Here is a 20,341-nt window from a genome sequence, read left to right on the forward strand (position 1 = left end):
GAATGTTGCAATGCCGATCTCTGTAACACAGGAAGTGATGGCAACATCATCAAGACGAGTAGCCTTATTCTTGGTATCTCTGTCATGTTGTACACGAGCCTCGTTGTGGTGTAAAGCCCTCATTGGTTGGTCACGTGCACGTGACTGCTGAGCTTACAGAAAGTCAATTTCAATAATGTAATAGCCATCAAAGAGAGTGTGTCTATAATAATTGATTCAATGATTTTAGAACGGTGTGATAATTTTGGGACGTTTTCATTAAAACACTAATACGAATTAGTTTGAGAAAATTGTGATATCTGAATGATTTAGGAGCACGACGTCGTCACATGTTTATGCAAATTTGGCTCGTGAATTTGGAAAACTCTCACATATAAACTTAGTAGCGTCGCTAAAGTCTCTTTACGTTTTAGTATGTGTATTTTAGGCTTGTTTCTGTTGTGTTAATCTTGTTTTAACAGATTCTAATTTTTACATAATTTTTACTAATAATAATCAGAATGAGACACTATTTTTGATGGGGATATCAATACCCAATAATTGTCTATAGCGTAGTTACATAACATTTTGTCATTTGGAAATGGTTATTTTTTGCAAATCAAAGTGGTCATTGTTATTAAAAAAACTTTCCCCGATATTTTTCTTCGTTCAGCCATGGAAAATACGAGTGACCTAAGGGCTTTGTCATTATGAGTCGCTAGACGAGTAGTGACACAACCCATAGGTCACGAGTATTTTCCAATTGAATGAAGTAAAGTATTGGAGAATAACATAATTATACCAGTGCCAGTAATATGAAAGAAAAATTGGGGAAAATAATGGCAATTTTGACATTTTGACTCATATTACGAACACAGCAGAACTAGTGACGTAGACACGCATTGTTGTGACATAGACGCGCGTTGAAATTGTGACGTAGAACGCCCAGGGTATATATTCCATATTTTTGGCTTATGCATGGTATAATGAACGCTATTCTTTTACAATGTTTGGTTAATAAAGGTTGATGCTATAAGGAAAATATTGGTTACGATGTATCGGATGGCACAGTTAATTTCTAGTGACATGACGTGCGAGTACAAGTATGGTATTTGCTCAAGAGCGTCACGTGCGCGTGTTGCGTGTACATGTATACAGTGTGGTACGATAGAGTGCTGATATTCATGCAGGTACGCATGTGATGTTTGCAATACTACACTGCTTTACACTAAGCGGTGTAAATACAGCACTTTCTAATAGTATTAAGTTTCAAATGCACGTTACAATTTTAACTTATACATACTTGTATGACCGAGTTATGTGTTGTCGTCGGGGTGACTGGTGGTTTGTAATGAGGATCAGGCTGCCCTAGAAGCCGACGATGTCTACGTTAGTTGCTGAGCTGAGGTTAGACGTGGCTGATCGAGATATACGGTAAAGAGAGTTATGTGCTACCGAATACAAATAGTAGGTATTCCAAATCGTTCCCAGGACAGCTCCCTCTCTGAGAAAAGATCTGATAAATTCATTCAGTAATAGACGATAGCTTCACTGAGATCTGAGGTACAATCACTATAACACTATAATATAATTTGGTATACCTTGTTAAGGAAAATCCAGGGGGGGGGGGGATTACTCCCATAGAATACGTATGTACCGCGGTTTTGAACCCCCCCCCCCCTTTTGTTCGACTCATGTAGACTTTTGAGTCTTGATGAAAACCCCCAAATAAATACCCATTTCTCATCCATGTGGCCACGGACGATATTTCTCTTACACTACTAATACAACTGCAATCAGGTATTCAAAAACAACCACTCTGCTTTTCATAGTCCAACTTAGTCTGTAAGATACAGACATTCGTTCCACGCTATCAGCCGACACTCAGCCTGATAGGCCTGAACAACACGATGTACATATCTTACAATCTGAGTCAAAGTAAGCGGCCTTTCAATCGAAAGCACTCGAGCTCTATCACATATTGTCCGAAAACCTGTAAAAAAGAATGACTGGACACACTTGTAGTTCTCCACATTTGTATTGGTACAAGCATGGAAGTATAACCCATTATACTTCCATGGTACAAGCTATATGTTGATAGATTTCATAGAATGCGGAACTTACAAAGCAGCCATCTTGAATATCGTGAATGTTGCATCATGGGAAACGTGTTGATAAATCAATCAGTATTGTAAACATATTTTGTTTTTTAACCACAAATAAATCTAGTTATGGATACCCTGACCATTGTAGGAGGTTTATTGTATTAATGGTTTCAGATTAATCCCATAGTCCCTTGCGTCTGCGCATGTTCAGTATCGATTGATAGTTCCAATAGTTCCCGATCTGAAAGACTTACTTCATGGTCAAATTATGACTCATGACATTAAAAATGTATAACAAAATATTGACTGGTAAATACCCCTAGTATCCATGACACTATGTTGTGCAATGGTATTGTGAATCAAATTCAATTATATAAACAAAAGTTAAAAATACTCTGGTGGAACACTTTTGGAAAACAGTGGTCAAATATGTACTTCACCATGTTATATATGGTTAACAATTGGAAATGTTGTTTCATTACACGTCTTCAAAATTCTTAAAGATTATGATGTTCATTAATACTGTGTAGTAATTATGTAAATTGTTATTGTTACTACTCTTGATTATAATTGATAAAATCGATAATTTTGGATTATCATTATGACAAGGTGTTAGAGTTATATCTACAGCGAATTTCACAACACCGTTCAGCTTTTCTGTTAGATACAACCACGGAAAAATCAATGACAACTGGACATGCTACACTTTAAGATACTAAGATTGAACGAGTACAGTTTCTTGTTACATTTTGTCAAGTGAATTGAACTACACATGCCACCATACATACATCAAATGACATTTGCGCGCCCTTCATCGGATGTTTGATACGAAGGAAAACACTGGCGCCTGAATGTCTAGTCTGCGTGGAGTTGCAATGCATTTAAATGGTTTATTTCATTTAGACTAAATGTAGCAAAAATGCAATATTGCCATTGAAGTGTGGCATATACAGTTTCATGTTAATTTCTGCATGGTTGTTTCAAACAGGAAAGTTGAATGGTGTTGTGAAATTCACTGTATGTAAAAAAATAATCAGACATTTTATCGTGTAAATCTAGGTTAGAATGCAAAAGCACTTCATATTACTGATGGAATGTTCGACTTGAATTGGTAAGTTAGTTATACACAAAGTGACTTGCTAGTATCCCCTGCTTACATGATCTGTAAAATAAAAATATAAGAGAAATTTGATGTTAATGGGAACGAAGTCTTTCTGAATATCGATGAAAAGCTTAACGATTCATCGTCAACTCGGGGCGACATTTAGTGTATTTTGTATATTTGATTTACATTGTTTTTTGGAATGATAAAATAATGACAGGTTTACAGATGCAATGCTTTATAGCTCACAGAAATGCGGTTTATACAAAATTATGTGCCTTGATTACTAGTTTGAAACGTGAACATTGTAATTATTTGTAATTATTTACATTTTCCCTTCCTGATTTGTAGTTTTTGAGTTTTGTTGATGTAACTTTCTTTCTTTAGGAATAAAGAAACAACAACAACAACAACAACAACAACAACAACAACAACAACAACTCACCCATCTACCCACCCACTTAAGCACGACCGTACGCAAGTACGCACTCATGTACTCATCCAACGACCCACCCACCCACCCACCCATCCACCAATTCAATAAACATCGTAAAGTCATACCCCGATCTCCTCAGTAGTCTTCTTACGAGCTTTGGTACATGCGCAGTAAATAACAATGACGACAACCAACAGCACGACCACAGCAACAGCGCTTGAAACTCCAATTATGATGTACAGACTTGATGCCTTGCTCTCTGTACATAAAAGAGAGAAAGAATTCCAGAGTTTTTTTAATCTATATGTTCGCGAGAGCCATCTACTTGGGACAGCGTCTTAGATATTTACCTCCTCAAATTGATTGATTGATTGATTGATTGATTGATTGATTGATTGATTGATTGATTGATCATGTCAGTCTGTGCAGGTATCACAGTGGAGAGTATGAACGCATTTGTTTCATTCAAATCATCTATAGACAAGTATTCATTACCGTTGTCATCATTTCTGGCTGTAGTCCAGTCAAACTGATCTTTCACTGGTTGACATTGTTTAGATGGTTCAGTTGGATGGAATTCCATATCAGCAAAGCAATGACCATTGATTTCACACGAATTTGCCTGAAACAAAAAACAACCTATCCTCATTAAATTCAGGAATACAGGAATAACATTTACTACTGACAAATTATGGAGGGAGTGGGAACGTTAAACATTGCATCCAATATGTAATACATTATATTGCTGGAATAAAAAAACTCTCAGTTTTTCAAGTAAATGTGCGCAGAATGGGTATACTCGATAGCTAAGAGACAAGATTTAGTAATTACATTTCACCACCTGGAGAACTTACAACAGGGGCCTGATGAGAAAATTTGAAGCTCGTGCACATTTTGGAATGGGGTGGTGGTGGGGGCCTAAGGTGGATATTCGTTGTTTCCTTCATGCATATAACCACAGTCTCTAGTTAGTTGTCTTACACGTTGCCATAATAGCAAAATTCTCCTGTAATGAAGCTGTTTAAGTCATAGTAATTGTTCTTTTTAACTTCTTTTCTAGTTTCCATTGTGGTATGTTGGATGCATATGTGAACGTCTCCTGACATTATCTCAGGGCATACAAAGTCCATACATAGCAATGATTGAACTAACCTTCATTTGACATTTTCCATCTTCATTGCAGTCTTGACATCTTGAGTCAAACGTTGTCAATGGCAACCCGTCACTTATAGTATTGCCATTATCGTTACTTATAAAGACCGTCACTAATTTGACAGTGACACCTTTCAACACATCCGGATTTCCAGGAATCACCATAGAAACACCAAACTCACAGAAGACCTCTCTAAAACTTCTCAAAGTAGCGCCAACTGTGGTAAACCTCGTAATCCCATCAAATGTCTGGTTATTTGTCTAAAGTGGAAAAAATATTGAATTAATAGCAAAAGTTTTGTACTTTTTGTGAGTTATTGAAAGGACTATTCTATGTGGGAAATTATATAAACAAGCTACAGATGCAGTGAAAACTTTAAAAAAAAAATCATTTCGTAATGTGTTTATTCCTTTTATTGGTTTCAACAGTTACTTACACTTAAAAAACTTGCAACCATACATGCATGTTATTGCGAACTTTACACTAAACTCACAAATATAGACTCACCTCCCCTGCATAATAATAACAAACTAGGTCGTCAGAATCAAGAAAATTATCACCAATGATACTGGTGGTTGCACAGTCATCCTGTCGAATATCACATAATCCTTGTTCTCCACCATTTATAAACCAGACTTCAGGAGGCTTTGATGAATCAATAGAACAATCTGAACCTGAAAATCCTAACATTGACAAACAAGAGAAATTTGCCCGAATTAACAAAACCATAAAACCGTCATTCAAACCGTGTTTTCTTACAGCAACAGGAATACGTTCTTTATTGCTATTTTAATTCCTCTTGTACCTGGTGAATAATTCAAGAATTTGAATATGAAAGTCACCGAATACTGAAAATTACATCGGGGTCAGATGTCAACTCATAACTATACAAAGAAAAATAGTAACACTGGCCTAAGTATGCACTCAATATGTCCTAAATCGAATCGTAAGATTAACGGAAGATTAATAAACATATGGAAGTCTCATGCTTACCCTCGCCACATTGACAAGTCCCATTGATGCAGAAACCATTGCTATTGCATTCTCCTGGACAGATTAACTCTATTAGAAATCTAGGGGGAGTCGCCACAGCAGTTCCATTTTCGCCTTTTTGAAGAACAAAGCACTTAAAATTATATTAAGTACCGATCATGATGTTCAATCCTCATACCATGCGCTCAGAATCACAGGTACATACATACATACATACATACATACATACATACATACATACATACATACATACATACATACATATATACATACTTACATACATAGACAGCCAGACAGAAGGACAGAGAAAACATATTACATTATAAAGTTGGGTTCAAAGTCAACACAACTGAAGATTTCTCATATTTAGTAAAGACCTGTGATACATCCAACATAGAACCCAAAGACCGCTGATTATTATAGTAACACAGTCTTACCAGTGTCATACAGGGAGACATTCTTCAATACTTGTTCTTGACAGGCGTTTTGCATATCAGTAATAACGGTCAGTAGGAAATCTTTACTGTCTGATAACTGAGAATTAAAGTATGAGTATTTGTACCTACATATCTACATATCTTATTTCATAAATAGTTTATGCTGGTAGAATAATAAGGTAAACATGTGGGCCCTACATCACAAACACTAACATTTCATACGACAGTTGTATACTATTTACATATATTTGTCATTCAGAACCTTTAGGCAAATCACTAAGGCTATTTAAAAAACACAAACCTTTATATATAAACATTGACAAAGAACCTTCTCTATTCCATGAAACGTCTGTTTTAAGTATAACTTTAGGGATTGTTTTAACGACTTATTACTTCCAATAGATAGTAACATGAGGGAAAAACCACAGAAAGGATGACGACAATTGACATCCTGTCTAAACTGCAATTCCTGTTACACCAGTGCTAATTCCCTTGAAAACGGTTACCGGATTCTGGTTTACACTGTTCTAAAATCAGCTGAGTACTTGTATGCTGCATTTTATTCCAACCATCTTACCTAGAAATGAACCAATGCACCACCCATCATGGATTGTAAAGATTAGTATAACTTTGAATATAAGAAATGATAACTTTTTCAGTGAAAAATATTCATGTGTTCTATCAAAAATACCTTGATATCCTCAACACAGCCTTCAACACCATTGAAGATATCGACACTAGGAACTTCCCGGCATGCCTCGGCTATGCTAGAATTAGTGACAGCTGATTTGCACAAATCACGTGCTTCCTGTTCAGTGATGCCGCTTGGTGTCGGCCATGACACATTAGCTGGTACAAAGGTTGGATCAGGTGTGTATGGATACCAAGAAACATCTTCATCTGAGGAGGATCTTTTTCTACGTCTAGATAAGAGGGAAGATAATCGCATTGTATAATGGTACAGTTTATTCCTCTGATATGCTGGAAGTTGTACAAGCTGAGTTTATAATGTTTTGTACATGCACGAGTGAACATATTTTCAATAACCGAGAGCAATTAAACATTCCAAGTACGTTTTCCTGTTAATTGCAATACATGTCTTCGATTTAAAAATCCCCTTCTGGTATTGTTAGTTGACACAGTGTTTGACATAACAGGAGTTTCATTGACATTTAGTATATATTAACTCTGACACAAACAATATTATGTACTGCACAGACAAGTATTAAGGCTCAATACCAAGGCAGAGTTCTACCAATAACAGTAGAATGGTAATTACACTCTTATAATGTGCTCCAAATATTACAACCCAAATTGAATAAATAAGATAACTTATAATCTCAGCTAGTGCCATTTGACATTGACATTGACATTTTATTTCATTAAGTTTTAAGGATAAAAAGCAATTCTCATATCATATGTATATTTTGTTTCTTGCAATTGCAACGTTACTGAAATGTCTACACTTACCTTACTGGAGTAATAGAAATACCACCAACCAACGCAGTTATATCAATTGCATTAGTATTCACAGTTGGTTTGCCTTCATTTCCAAAGGTACAACTACTGTCGTCCTCAAAACAATTGCAGTATTGTGACTCATCCATGGGTTCGTCTGTTACGTCAGCTGGGAGCATATTGAATAAACTCTTCTCGCCATCAACTCTATCATAATGATAAAATATAAAGTGCAAATTTCCTTTATTTGATAACGAAGGAGATATGGGTGTCATATGTACAACGTTTGATAAAGCTGGACCATATGTAGATACCTCGATTGTATATACTTAAGTGCACGTGTAACGAAGGTATATGAATTCAAAGATCTGTTTTATCGATTTATTATACAAAAAGAAGTAAAAAGAAGTAAAAGTCAACGTTATCACGATAAAGCATGCAACATTTGACATGTTATACTTCTTTACACAAGGCAGTTACATACTTCTTTATTATTTAAAGTTTTACTACTTTCGCTGAAGCATTGATTGCGTAACTTTTGTACAGGAGTATACATACATACAACAGGGAACTTGCAATCCAGACTGCGTATGCTCAGACGCAAAGGACTATGGGATTATCTGTGGTTATCGTAACACCTAATCTGGAGCTACTGATAAAATAAACCTCCCACAATTGCCAGGGTGACTATGAATTGGTTATTTGTGGTTAAAAGCAATATAACATTATTGTTTACAATACTATTTGATTAGTATTTATTATCACATTTCCCATGATGCAACATTCAACATGGTGGGTTTGCAAGTTCCCTGTAAACGGATGCAGAGGTTGTTTTTCTATTTGCCAAGTCTTTTAACATTCTTACCTCCAACTGTCAGAAAAACTGTCAGGTCGTCTTCCTGAATACAGAAGAACATTTCCGTCAGCCGTTGTATAGTCATTGCTGTTATCATCATCAAATGAACCACACAGTCCTTCCGAGTTGTCGTACTCGTCACTTGATACTTCAAGATAAATATTCATTCCCCAACTTGAGGTATCGGCTCGAACCGAGGAACCTGACGGCATCGTGATCTGAATAATACAGTAATAAATTGTTAATGTACTTACAAATATGTGAGTATAATAGCAATTGCCATGAAGTTTCAAAAATATTTTTCATGAATTTTTGTTCCTATATCTGTTATGTAGCGGACAATAGCGGGACCAAATATAACATATTACATTCAGAATAATTTTAAAGAAACTTTTTTTAATGGTAATTTTATTTTGGGGACCACATATCTCAACTTATTGCATCTTTAGTTAAAGCTTTCGCAAGACAGCCATGGGTCATTTCTGGCCTCAATCACATCTTTTTTTGTGAGACCAGTGTGTTTTCATTTATTTATAAATAAATAAATAAATAAATCCCTGTCAAATCAAACGTCGATATCAAATATTTGGTGTAAAATATTAGTTGATATTTACCTCAAACGTTTTGCCACTTTTATCTCTAGTGATGTGAACTCCCTTTGACAAAGCACCTTTACTTAATTTAACGACTTGTGGAGCAGTTTTTCCATATGATCCATAACACAAGTCAATAGTGATGACGTCATTGTTTTCCCTTACTGTAACTCCACAGTGACAAGACACGCTTCCACATTTCCATGTCCGAGCATGGACCTGCCATACCAAAATATTACAAGGAAAGTCAGGTAAAAATATCAGAGGCGATAGATCGTCCAGCTTTGACACAGTATGATGCATATGGAAACATCATGATTGGGATAGGAGAAAGTTTACCATATTTTGTCCTATTAAATGTATTATATCTAAGTGACCTTTGTACTATGATAGACATTTGAACATAAAGCATTTATTTTCAGTAAAAGCAGTGTGTTGATTATACCCATGACAGTGTTATGCAAATGAAGTCATTATGTAAATGTACATTCACAGCAGAGATGAAGGCACGAGTTACACCTGAATCATGTGACGTAAGCATATGATAATATATACGTAATTATGTAAATTTAATAAACAAACTTAAGTGTTTGATAACGAATTTTGGGGTTATGGCTAACTGAATTAGTTCTAAACATTCTCATCACAAGCATGGTATCAGAGATAAACGGAATACCACTAGCACTGTAAGCAGGCTAAAAAGTTAGTTATCCATAGTGGCCCACACTGACCTCAAAAGCACGGCTCTTGCTCCTGAGAAGAACAGCGTCACCAATACCATACCAATCATAATATCTAGTAGAAATATTAACAACATTTTTTTGTTTATTGCTAATTTATCATGTTTCCGGAGAATTTGAAAATTGAATGTCAATTGTCACATGCTAATATGATTAATTAATCTGGGCAGAACTTTAGCAATGGTACAGTTATTGTTTTTCAATTGACATAATTGGTAGCGAAATCTATTTTGTCATGTATTCTAACATTTGAGACGGTGTCAATATAGAATACGCAAAGCTGCACTAGCTGAAATTGGGAAATAGTTGCTACATAACAGTACTAGGTGTGATATGATGTCTACTAGTGCCCAAATAAGGCCAGGCAATAAGTGTTTTATAACACATCACATTCTTAGGCATGTATTGTTTCCATAGTCAAAGCAAATCACAGAGAGGATTCCCGTGCTACATGAATAGTGCCCTTGGGAAAATAGAAAACAAATAGTGAAGTCTGTATACAAATTGAGGTCACCATTGGTCACTACTTCATACCATGTGACACGGTCTAAGCCAATCACTGAAGGCTGTATGGAAACAATGTGAAGAGGATTTAGTTATAATCAGTTGGGTATTTTAAGAACATATAACAAAACTCACGTTTTGTCAGTGGTACTGTAATGGGGATCACCGGTACCATGGCATCGACCACAACTTTTATCAGCTGTTCTTATCTGGAATAGGATGCATGGAATAATTTAAATATTATATTCAGCCAATTGCTAGAAAGCTTATAACGCCCTTACTTCCACTTATATAAGAATATAAAAAAAAATTTGGACCGAATTTCAGTTTGATATTTCAGTTACAATAATTGATAATTTGATACAAAATACATTGTCTAGTTTCTGACAGGGACTGTATCACGTGTGTACTTCATCACTATCCCAGTCTAGTCAATCCCCTTGCTGGAGCACAAATATCTGTGTCCCCCTATGGCGTTCATATAAACATGATGACGTTGTCACGTCCCCACATGATTTTAGTTTAAATAGACTGGAGGTGGAGTCCTGGTTGGACATTTACACGTACCATATCAGTCCTAGATCCTAGAAACAGGAGAGCGATGACAACAGCCTGTCAATTTGTGATGGGTTACTACTGACATGCGCCGCTTGAGCTTTGCTCACCACAGAAGTTGAACCACATTTAACGCTTTGAGCAAGGGGATTGATTAGACTGGGATAGTGATGAAGTACAAAGTTACGTAATACGGTCCCTGTCAGGAACTAGACTACAAATTACGAGGACACACTCACCTTTGTTGATTGACCATAGGTTGAATCAAATGGTACTGAGCATTGATTAGTTGGTACGATATCTATGCTTGTTACCTGGCCTCCATCATCCTGACAGTCCCTCAATGCGAATACCTGGATAACATTCTCCAAAGAAAACGTTTTGGATTCTATATCAATGGTACACTTGTCCATTACAATTTCTGCTCGTCCAAGGTAGTCTATTGAGAAATAAACAACCAGATTATTTTTGTTACTAAAGGTTGTCATGTGAAACTAGTGTGTTCCTTTGAAATTTTAATTGTTACCTTACTTTTGTACACACGTGAAAGTGCCAAAACACTGACACGCGTACACAAATACTCACATATATTCATATATGTATGCACACCTGCTCACAAAGGTAGATATACTAACAAACAAACAAACAAACAAACAAACAAACAAACAAACAAACAAAACAACAAGCCAAAGATACGTACACAGGCAACAAACTTACACACATGTGCTCTCTCTCTCTCACACACACACACACACACACACACATATATATATATATATACACACACACATGCATACATACATACATACATACATACATACATACATACATACATACATACATACATACAAACAAACATACATACATACATACATACATACATACACACACACACATACATACATACATACATACATACATACATACATACATACATACATACATACATACATACATACATATACAGATAGACAGATAGATTGTACTCTCTTACTTCTTTCAACAACTAAATTGACTTGACAATTCATTGGTACAGTAGCTCGTATGGATATATTACCAGCAGGACCGTCTTCGTGTACGGTTTGTATGTCAGGTTCAACCTAATAAATCACAAAAACGAACGGTTTTAAAGCAACTTATATCATTCTATACTGTAATATACACAGTAACTGTCTAGGTAAGTGTCTATTGTAGATTTTCATGGCTTCTGAATGTATGTTATTATATCTGTTAGCTGTAGGATTTATTACATAACTAATAACCACAAATTCTACATATACACCGTGTGTGTGTGTGTGTGTGTGTGTGTGTGTGTGTGTGTGTGTGTATACATACATACATACATACATACATACATACATACATACATACATACATACATACATACCTTTGCTATCAGCAGTAGGACCTAATATATAATTACTTACCACAAGTCCTACATATATACCATTACTATCAGCTGTGGGACTTGATACATTTGAATTCTTGAAAGCTGCAGAAACACGGCATTTAACCTATTCAAAAAAACATACATATGGTATATGTATATAAATATAAGAATTTCATACAATGCGATGTCAACTTGAGAGTCATCAACGTGGAATTTTACGATTCGTTCAAAAAATTGAAACTTTCGATGTTACTGTTGTATCAGTTAAATAGATTTACAAGTACAATTTCACAATTTAGAAATGGTTACCGTCTTTCCAAGTTTGTACTCAGTGTCATACAAACGAGAGTATCGTAACTTGTACTCCAACTGCTCTGTCTTAATAATGTCTTCATCTAACAACCATTCCATGGTGAAGGTACTGTTCGGCCATAAAGGAGCATTGAACCGACACGTCATATAACCTGTATCTGCCGACAAAGATGGCTTTCCGCCGAGTTTTGGAAACACATCTGTTGACAGAGACATTTGTTCAATGTGTCTTATCTGTCTATAATACAATACTGACTTTAAATTAATACATCGTTTCTTGTCATCTAGTACTGTTTTGAAAAAGCAAAAGTCAGAAGATTTTTAACATAATATTTGTTCATGTCTGCGTTCCAACCCTCTAATAATATTAAGCGTCTAATTCTACGAGAGATAGTGACTACTTTTATATTGTTCATCATTTAACGAAAGTGACCTAAGGGGCCTTGCTACTATGACGAGTGAGAAATGTCAGGAAATCTTATGGAGATTTTTAAGGTTTTAATTATATACATGTATAAGACTTATTTTACGAATCATTGATTTAGACACAGTCGTTAAGACATAGAAAGACCGGGATATATGTTTTTGTTAGAACACGTTCAACTTGGCTTTCTAGCGGTAGACTAGTAAGTCGTACCTGCAGAAAACCCTTGCTTTCACCAAGATGAGTGATAATTTAACAATATGTAATGGTGTGTCCAGTAGAACAAATAGTATCGAGAATGGTGATCGCTTATACAAAATTCTCTCAGGCTTTTTAGTTAGATGTAATTTACCTGTACAGCCAGGCTGGAAACCACTTGGTGAATTTTGATCAAGAGGGCAAGGTTCACGTTCACCTGAAAAATAAGGCACATTGCATTGTATTATTTGGCATTGTAATTGTACGATATTATTGGGATTGATATCAAAGTATATGGCAATAGGTTCAAATTGAATTACAAAGATTATACAGTAACTAGTAACGCACAACCAGTTCAAGATTTTAGCACTGAGCTTTCGATCTATCTTCGATCTTCATCAGAAAATTCCATAGCAGACCACCAGGTGGCGGTATGATCAACTGATCGCAGATGTTAGGTACTTCGATGTCTGTCTCTATTCATCTTTGGATTTTAACGGCAGATGTTGATAGACTTAAGCTTCATGATTTTTCTATGTAAGTCAGATTTGTGCATACATGATTCATATAAGTCGACATTGTAAATTTTCCATGGCATTCAGGTTTGTATATCTGTTGTTAGAGGTGGTTTAATGTGATTATAGGTATCACTGCTGGTGTGATGTATTGTTAGTACTGTTGTAGTAGCTATGCTCGATGTAGTTTGGTGGTAGTAGTGGTGATGGTGGTGGTGGTGGTGGTGGTGGTTGTTTTATTTGATCTGTAGGATATTGACTTGTACGTGATACCCATATGTGTCAATTACCTGCACAATATCCAGAAGGACAGTCCTGGAGTGGTTTCAACTTATACACAGTAAAATTACCACAATCCTTGACTTGAATATCAACACTTTCATCACAACAATCGGTCGACCCTAAAGGACATAAATATATACTGTAAAGTCAGCAGCCTGCTTGAGAGTACATAATTAACCTATCATCCAAATTCCATACCAAAGTGAATGACCGCACATCTTTATTGTCTATACTTTATCTTTCCATATAACAGCAAACATTAGTTGAATCCGACAGTTAACTGTATGTGCACTGTATGTATGTATGTATGTATGTATGTATGTATGTATGTATGTATGTATGTATGTATGTATGTATGTATGTATGTATGTATGTATGCATGCATGCATGCATGCATGCATGCATGCATGTATGTATGTATGTATATATGTATGTATGTATGTATGTATGGATGGATGGATGGATGGATGGATGGATGGATGGATGGATGGATGTATGTATGGATGTGTGTGTATGTACATGTATGTATGTATGTATGTATGTATGTATGTATGTATGTATGTATGTATGTATGTATGTATGTATGTATGTATGTATGTATGTATGTATGTGTGCGTGCGTGCGTGTATGTATGTATGTATGTATGTATGTATGTATGTATGTATGTGTGTGCGTGCGTGCGTGCGTGCGTGTGTGTGTGTGATGACATTCAACATTGTAAAGCACTGTCCACCACAAATCTAGCCACAAATAATGTACTAATAACTACCTTTATTGATGCACCCCCTAACTTGGGTAATATTCTGATAGTTTCCAATCTGGTCATCAATCCATACAGGATACTTAGTTCCACACATCCCTACTTCTACACAAGATGTCGGTATCTCATCACCAGCATCACTGCTAAACCTGTACCAACCCTCTTCTAAATCACCATCACAGATAAAATCTGTCATGTTGAACCAATTACTCGAGTTGAATGTTTTACTTCTATATCGGTCATTGATGTCTTCAAATTTGTTCATTTCACATGGATCTGAAAATGATGAATTTACAGTTGCAATAACATAATCATGTGAAAACTTTAGTTGTTAAAATGACTCATTCATTGTCTCACCTGACAGTGATGTTGATTTGTGTACACATTTAGATAAACTGTATCATTTTATTAAAATGACCTATCATCTGTTACTGTACAATTTTAAACGACCAGTCAGATAGTTCTAATCGTGCTTTGATTACCCAGAATGCTTGGGGAGGAGATAATTATTCCGATCGATCCTGTAAGGTATGGCATTACTACAACCAAATGTCCCCCAACAGTACTTGCATCTGGGCATGCTCAGTTTGGATTACATTTCTGAAGACTTACCGACAGAATACGTTCCTCCGTAGAAATGAATATCCCACAATATACCGGATATTGGTTGACCAACCTCATCTTGGTTTGCACCAGTGTTCTTATCGGCTCTCCCGATCCTATAACTATTCCAGTCCGTCCAATAGATGTAGTCATCGACAATAGCCACGCCAAAGAAATAAGCAAGTGGACGGTACACCAATATCTGCCTTATCCCAGTTCTCAAGTTGTATACTTCTATGTTGTCAGTAATTGCATCGCACCAATACAGCTTTTTATCTGAAATTCAACAAATTAAAGGGGAAAATCCCACCAGAAAAAATATACATTTACATAAAGAGTCATTTGAATTCATGATTTTACTTTTGATTTCAGAGGAACATCAAGTTAATCTTGTGCCTATAATGTATTCATGGTTGAACAATGAATATTCATGACTCCTAAGTGCCTATTCCATTCACTGTAAGACACATTTCAGGAAGATTTGCCATTCTTTTTTTGTTCTGACTCCCATGATGCTTTAGCCCACACCACATATGCCCTATAAAGGCGCAAGATTAACTTGATTTTTCTCTGAAATTGAAAAGAATGTTACTTTGTGTTAAAATGTTATACAAGTTTAACATTTTATCACCTGGTTTGTCCAAAGCTAGCCCACTTGGCCTCACCAATCCACTTGTCACCAAGGTTTGCCTACCAGATCCATCTAAGTTTGATTTTTCGATTTTTGGCGAAGATCCCCAATCAGTCCAATACATGCACCTTTAGTGTTAAAACCACAGGGATATTGTTCAGACAGTTCCAAAAATTTAATTCGTACTGGAATCATAGGATAACAATCATGATTACATACATCTATCAAACATCTAGTTATGTTACCTTTATTTAAACTTAAATCTAAACAGCGCCATCTATCAGGGAGTGAACACGTCTAACAGTTTGCATTCGGAAACATTTCAGTAAAACAAGAATGAGAAAGTATATGGGACAAATTATGAAGGGAATTTCAAAATACAACTACTGTATTTTAACTTTAAATAAATAGCTTACGTACGAAATGTAAAAACGTATAGATGTTTTTGCCTTACTTTGCTGGAGGTGCTATTTATACCTATTGCGTTTGTCCTTAAAGCTACACTAGATGTAACTCTGTAACTGGAACTGTTTTGTTATATATATGATTAACTTATTCGTCATATTGTGCACCCTGAACAGCATTGCGAGCTCAGTCATTCAAATTTCGTATTTTTGGCCATGTCACATTGCCTTCAACCGGACGGAAAATTCAACATAATGTTAACATATCACCTATATTGACATATGATCTTATGTACACAATTAAAATCCCCTTTCCCTATACGGACAACTTGGTCACATAGGGTAACTCAACACAGTCAACATAGTACATGCATCATGTGACTTATTCAACCAACTAATCAGCAATTGTGTTCATGAAAAATTAAATTTGAATACTTCAATTCGTTTGCAGTTTAAGCAGTTTGAGTTCTTGCGAGGTATTCCAGTCTGTAATGGGGGCTAAGTAATCAATGACGGCTTTGTGTTCACGAAATAAAGTACATCACAAACAATGGTAAAGAGCTATAAGGAAATAGACCAAAGATCAATGAGGAAACCACCAGGCTTGTAACTCTTTCAAGTATTTCAAAATTGTAAATCAAAACCTACTCAAGCACATCAGTTCTGTTTTAAGTATATTTACATTTGATCACATATAAGGCACATTTTGCATATTTTACTTGAAGAGGCAAAGATCTTTGTAGTACATTTGTACTTGCCTGTCACTGTCGACAACAATCGCTATAGGGTAATATAGATTTGTAGTAACGATTCCTTCCCGACTACTTCCATCCAAGTTCGCACGTTCTATTCGGCCTGTGCCAGTATCAGTCCAGTACACTTTTCTATTAACCACATCTAGGGCAAGGCCATAAGATCCTAGAGAAAATACTAGAAGTGATAGGGAGAAGTGCAAGTATTGAGGTTTTTTTTTTTTACCACATGTCCACCTTTCGAACTCTGATTGTTTTAAAGACATCAACTCAGTGCACTTTGTAAATCGTTTTCGACATTTGCGTATTGTCCTTGCTGTATTCAAGTGATCATTACCAATCAATTTATACTAAGCTAATTTCGGAAACAACATGAAATCCAGCTGTAATTAATTGATGAAACCCAGTTGTAATTAATTGATGAAATCCAGTTGCAATTAATTGATGAAATCCAGTTGTAATTAATTGATCAAATCCAGTTGTAATTAATTGATGAAACCCAGTTGTAATTAATTGATGAAATCCAGTTGTAATTAATTGATCAAATCCAGTTGTAATTAATTGATGAAACCCAGTTGTAATTAATTGACGAAATCCAGTTGCAATTAATTGATGAAATCCAGTTGTAATTAATTGATCAAATCCAGTTGTAATTAATTGATGAAATCCAGTTGTAATTAATTGATGAAATCCAGTTGTAATTAATTGATGAAATCCAGTTGTAATTAATTGATGAAACCCAGTTGTAATTAATTGATGAAACCCAGTTGTAATTAATTGATGAAATCCAGTTGTAATTAATTGATGAAACCCAGTTGTAATTAATTGATGAAACCCAGTTGTAATTAATTGATGAAATCCAGTTGCAATTAATTGATCAAATCCAGTTGTAATTAATTGATCAAATCCAGTTGTAATTAATTGATCAAATCCAGTTGTAATTAATTGATTACAACACAGCTTTTAGAGGGCTAGAAAGTCTGAATATAAATATGTGAGCTTAATTCCTGTTTTTCGCTGTATTCTCGTATCTTTTCTGTAATACATAATTTGCTCTACACTTACTGTCAACATCAACAGTTATAATAACTTCAATGTCTGTGCCATCTAGGTTACACCTGCTGATCTGTCGTTGATCTACGTCTGTCCAATATACCATTCTGTCTTGGTAGTCAAAGTCCAGGGCCATAATATATGAATATCCAGTCAAATTCAAATTACGGTTATTATATCCGTCATTCTGCATGTCAATTTGTACGACATCACTTAAGCCAGCCACCAACAAAAACCTTTCTAAGTCCACACCTGTTGGAACAGAAAAACAGACTGCACGTCGGATCGATTATCTGATCACCTTTGTGACGTACCGTACGTGTTAACGCGGCTGCAGGAAATTGAGCATGCGCAACGGTATGGTCGAAACAGGGAATATGAGTAATCACTGTGAAGGCGGGATTACAATTGTGAAATCTTGATATGATATGGCCATTGTTTGAGATGTAATTCTGGAATAATGAATCAGGTACTGTTGGGGCACTACGTTACTCACATTGCACTGACAAGTGCTGCCGCGCTGGAGTGATTCGGTGACATTCTATCACGGTTGGGGTTTACTCATTTGCATAAACAATATTTGGTTCATGATTTCTCATTGGGCTAGATGGGGAGAAGAGATCAGATGATTCAATACCACGTTAATATTCAAATTTATATTATCCATAAAGAGTACAGAAACAGGTCGAAATCTTGATCGCCGTTGAGGGTGCTGATTTTTGGTGTGGCCTCAAAATCAATTTTATTTTATTTATCGTGTATACAGCTAAAAAAACAATAACTCTACCCACAGGTGATGTAACACTGTTCACGTGATCGGGATACGATGTGACGAGTAACGTTATTGTACTTTATAGCAAAACATTAACAACTATCCAATAGCAGCTAGTTCAGTGTTCAATCGAACCCAGAAACTCGCAGTTGTTTTTAAAGGAAACGGTTTGACGCATGCGCTCGCACACCTAGAGGTCATCTGAGGTCAAACTGTAGTTTTATCTAGCACACAATAAATAACAAAAATGATGACGTGTGTAAATATGAACCAGTCATACAATTAAATAATGTAAATTGCTGCAGTCAACGCCGGAATGTTGCCACACTCTTCAACCCGGATATAGTGTCACGTGACGGGAAAGTATTTTAATAATAAATCAGTTTCCTACTTCAATTTGAGACTACTTAGCCTAGCATTATCTTTTCATCTGCCGACAATCGACATATCAACATATGACGTCAAACACGAAAGTGTATTCTTTCCAAACTAAAGAATAAAGTATTTGTCTTTACAATTCACTATTTACTCTTTCTTATGGCACCGTATAACTCTAGTTTAACTAATTGGACATTCTTTTAATTGTTTAAGGGCACAATGAGTATTAGACTCTCTCACAGTCCTCAGAGAATCGCTGAAAGGGCTGTTTTGTATGTACCAATATCTACGCCATGATTGTACGCGAATAACATTGTACTCAGTGTGCGCCCTCATCGACTACATAGGGCTAATCATTTGTTGATATGTTACTGCGATGCCCCTAGATTAAGTGTTAACAGTCCTCGGGGCATCGCAATAACACGGAACACCGCAGTAACACGTCAACGAATGAATAGCCCTATGTAGTCGACGAGGGCCAACAACACAAGGATATTCGAGTACAATTATATATGCAGTAGATATCGGTACATACAAAACAGTCCTTTTAGCGCTTCTCTGAGGACTGTTCTGAGGACTTTGAGAGAGTCTAAATATATAAAATACTACTGTAAGGAAAGTCTGAAGTAGCTGCAACTGGCCATGGAATACTTTTTGAAAATCATTTACGGCTAGTAGTATAGGTTTAATTTAAAGTTGTCTATAAGGCAACAATATATATTACCATGTATGTTAAATAAAATCAACATGTGGTTGAAATGACCTATCACGGAAGATTTAACTGAGATTCCACGTATAATTTGCATTGTGACCCCGATGAGATCATTTGAAAGGGAAACACCCTGCTATTGTTACACATAATCACCCACAGTATAAAATTAAATGATTGTGGCTTTCGCTTGAACTGTTTTCCGCTTTATATTGCGATGGACCTCTATAACAACGAAAACTATGCC

General features: G+C 35.9%; 1 protein-coding gene across 1 annotated transcript in view; it reads right to left on the reverse strand.

Annotated features, from left to right (window-relative positions):
- Window positions 1–1,741: 1,741 nt before the first annotated feature.
- Window positions 1,742–20,341, reverse strand: part of LOC144452710 (von Willebrand factor D and EGF domain-containing protein-like) — an 18,912-nt gene continuing 312 nt past the window's right edge. Inside the window, exons 2-25 of the mRNA XM_078143854.1 lie at window positions 18,248–18,487; window positions 17,189–17,360; window positions 16,027–16,154; window positions 15,405–15,671; window positions 14,802–15,068; window positions 14,041–14,151; window positions 13,390–13,452; window positions 12,611–12,813; window positions 12,339–12,425; window positions 11,906–12,011; window positions 11,151–11,350; window positions 10,492–10,565; window positions 9,844–9,907; window positions 9,134–9,331; window positions 8,529–8,737; window positions 7,676–7,870; window positions 6,897–7,128; window positions 6,206–6,302; window positions 5,769–5,882; window positions 5,283–5,458; window positions 4,775–5,035; window positions 4,118–4,244; window positions 3,748–3,881; window positions 1,742–3,246 (exon numbers count right to left, since the gene is read on the reverse strand). Of these exons, the coding sequence (XP_077999980.1) occupies window positions 3,238–3,246; window positions 3,748–3,881; window positions 4,118–4,244; window positions 4,775–5,035; window positions 5,283–5,458; window positions 5,769–5,882; window positions 6,206–6,302; window positions 6,897–7,128; window positions 7,676–7,870; window positions 8,529–8,737; window positions 9,134–9,331; window positions 9,844–9,907; window positions 10,492–10,565; window positions 11,151–11,350; window positions 11,906–12,011; window positions 12,339–12,425; window positions 12,611–12,813; window positions 13,390–13,452; window positions 14,041–14,151; window positions 14,802–15,068; window positions 15,405–15,671; window positions 16,027–16,154; window positions 17,189–17,360; window positions 18,248–18,487 (3,734 nt within the window). The 3' untranslated portion in view covers window positions 1,742–3,237. The remainder of the gene's footprint in view (window positions 3,247–3,747; window positions 3,882–4,117; window positions 4,245–4,774; window positions 5,036–5,282; window positions 5,459–5,768; window positions 5,883–6,205; window positions 6,303–6,896; window positions 7,129–7,675; window positions 7,871–8,528; window positions 8,738–9,133; window positions 9,332–9,843; window positions 9,908–10,491; window positions 10,566–11,150; window positions 11,351–11,905; window positions 12,012–12,338; window positions 12,426–12,610; window positions 12,814–13,389; window positions 13,453–14,040; window positions 14,152–14,801; window positions 15,069–15,404; window positions 15,672–16,026; window positions 16,155–17,188; window positions 17,361–18,247; window positions 18,488–20,341) is intronic.

This window comes from Glandiceps talaboti, chromosome 23 (genome assembly GCF_964340395.1).
Source record: "Glandiceps talaboti chromosome 23, keGlaTala1.1, whole genome shotgun sequence".
In the NCBI taxonomy this organism is placed as follows: domain Eukaryota; kingdom Metazoa; phylum Hemichordata; class Enteropneusta; family Spengelidae; genus Glandiceps; species Glandiceps talaboti.